General features: G+C 57.4%; 1 protein-coding gene across 1 annotated transcript in view; it reads right to left on the bottom strand.

Annotated features, from left to right (window-relative positions):
* HOXC11 (homeobox C11) overlaps positions 1 to 1,183 on the bottom strand; it is a 3,361-nt gene extending 2,178 nt beyond the window's left edge. The window contains exon 1 of the mRNA XM_019659685.1: positions 388 to 1,183. Coding sequence (XP_019515230.1) covers positions 388 to 1,069 — 682 coding nt within the window. The 5' untranslated portion in view covers positions 1,070 to 1,183. The remainder of the gene's footprint in view (positions 1 to 387) is intronic.
* Between the last annotated feature and the right edge of the window lie 1,505 nt (positions 1,184 to 2,688).

The raw sequence follows: 2,688 nt of genomic DNA, 5'->3' as shown, positions 1-2,688 counted from the left end.
CCTCCCACCCCCCAGCAGCCCGGCTCCCCATCCTTCCTTAAATGCTCTTCTAAGTTCACGATCAAAGTTAATATCGCCCGCGATGGTGGCGCTTTTAAAAATTTCACAGACTGAGGGAGATAACGGGGAGGGGGTTCACCCAGCTTTTGCAAAGCGCCCTTTCCCCTCCCTCCCCACCCCTTCTCCATCGTAAAAAGTCGAGTCGTTGGGAGAGAGGGCTTTGTAGGTTATAATAAAATCCTTTGAATGCTTATAAAACTCCACATAAAATCGGACTGACCCAAAACACGAGGCCGTCCGCGCTCCTCTCGCCTCCCCCCTACTCTCGCCCTCCCTCTCTCGCTCCCTCCCTCGCTGCCCGCGGGTTTCCCCGCCGCTGCTACCTACTGGGGGCGGCTCCCTTGGCCGTCTCCTTGGCCGCGGAGTGGGCTGAACCGGACGAGCTGGGATTTGTGTTTTCCTCCTCCGCCTCGGCCTCGGCACCCGCCTCAGCCCGGGACGCTAGTCCCGAGGCCGGGGGCGCCTCGGGCTCCCCCTTGGCCTCACCCTTGCCAGGGCAGGGGGGCTCGGCAGGCGCGTCGCCACCACCGCAGTAGGCGTTGTCGAAGAAGCGGTCGAAGGCTTGAGGCAGGACGCTGTTCTTGTTGACTGAGGAGTAAAAGCCGGCAGGGGCTGCGTGCGGGGCGCTGGGGTGGTGGTGGCCGCCGTAGGAGCCTTCGTTTTTCATGAGGATCTCGGTGACGGTGGAAGGAGGCAGGCACTCCCGGTGCATAAGCTCGTCGGCCGCCGCATAGCAGGAGGAGTAGCTGTTCCGGTGATGCCACTTGCCGGATGGCTCCAGGCCGTAGGAGACCTCTCGGACCGGGGGCACTTGGGCCGAGTAGGGATAGGAGATCTGACGAGAGGGGGCCTGGGGCAGGAAGGAGGAGACCGTGGAGAACTCGGGCACGTAGTAAGTGCAACTGGGCAGATAGAGGTTGGAGGCACAGCTCCCTCGCTCGCCGAAATCAGCGCCTCTCTCCTTGCGCGACGGCGAGCAGAAGTTGCCCAGGTTGACCGAGTTAAACATCGTTCTCTTCTCCTGCCGGCTCCAGATGGAGGTTTTGGACCCGGTCTAGCGAGGGGGGAAAATTTGGGAAGGCGAGATGACGCGTTATCCGTCTTAGTCTCTCTCCCCGAGCACGTGATCCAAAGTAGATATTGTCATATATCAGTTCGGAGCACTTCGCAGACGTAGGAGGGGTTCTCTCTTAGGTAAGATGGGGCCGTTCAGACGATTGGTTTGCAAACACCGCAGAAACATTATGAAAATCAATTGCAGATTTGTATTCGTTTTTCTCTCGTCACTCCCCTCCTCTCCATTCCACAGAGCGAGCACAGGAGGAGAGAGAGAGAGAGAGTTGGGGTGGGGTGGTTGGTGGGATGGGCGGGGGCGGTGGCGGTGGCTGGGAGGGGGTAATTGTATTTTTTTTTTAGCTGCAGCTCTCCTTTTCCCCAGGATTGGGTGAAAGAGGAGGGCTCTCACGTATGGGGAGGGGGTCTTGCCTCCTCCCCGTGATCAGCCCGAGACTAGGGTGGGGATGAGGACCTCTTTCCCCACTGCCTGATTCGCCAGAGAAGTGAATCCTTTTCCCCAACTCTCAGTCTCTTACCCAGACAACCCGCAGAGGGGCCAGCGCCTGCTTAGAAGAGTTTGAAGAAGTCTATTCTTTTCCTGGCCAGGGCTGGGTGTCAAGTCTCTCTTTCCCCTTTGGAGAGACTCCTGGGAAGAGTATCTTAAGTTTCCCAAAGGTGAAGCAGCCCAGTAGCAAGCCAGTGTCCCAACTTTGGCGTGCTTGCTGTGCTGCCGGCGGCTAGGGACTCAGATTAGTCATAAACGAGTGGTAAGCAGTGCGCCAGCCGCCCAGCCGGTGCCTGGTGAAGTCTGGGAAAAACCTTCTCTAATGTCGTGTTAAATATTTAGTATGAGAGAGTGGCCCTGGGTGAATATTTCATGCCTGCCTTTATTGTCAATCAATGCACAGAAAGCTCCATCCACCTTGGAGTTTTAAATCTCAAACCCCACAGAAACAAATTGGAATGAGAGCTATGTATCTTCTCTTTGTGTTGGGGGCCCAGCCTCAGCTTGGGGACTGAAAAGAAGCCCAGTGTCAGGGTCCAAGAAGGATATGGTGGGGGGCTGGGTTTGGGGCTTCTATCCTTAAATTATTTGGGGGCTGTGAGGTGGGTGGTGGGGCCAGGCATGGGTCTCCAGAACAGACCGGCAGGGCAATGGAAAGGAGCTAAGGAATCTGGGCAGGCAGGGCAGGGCAGGGCCAGGGGCCACGCCCTAGTGGAAGCCCCCAGCCCTGCTCCCGGGTGCTGCAGCCAGGCCTTGGTACCTCCTTCCTTTTTCTCTTCCACATCTGCCAGCCTTCTGGATGGCTGTGGCCCAAGGAGTGGACTCAGTGGTTCTGCTCCCCCTTGCCCGTCCGTCCGGGCACCACAGGACACATTTGGGCAGCTGAAAATCACCTTATTGAAAGGTTCTGGACTGAGTCCAAGCGACCAGAGCAACTGCCACAAGCAGAGAGCAACCTTCGATCCAAGGAGGAGCTGCTGGGGCACGATTTGTTCGGGTAGGAGGAGAGGAACTGAAGCTCCCAAGGACTCAGCTCATTTCACTCTCAAGGAAATCCAGAGTGGCCC

Source organism: Hipposideros armiger, unplaced genomic scaffold (genome assembly GCF_001890085.2).
Source record: "Hipposideros armiger isolate ML-2016 unplaced genomic scaffold, ASM189008v1 scaffold_303, whole genome shotgun sequence".
NCBI lineage: Eukaryota > Metazoa > Chordata > Mammalia > Chiroptera > Hipposideridae > Hipposideros > Hipposideros armiger.
This window is presented reverse-complemented; position numbering and strand designations above follow the sequence as displayed.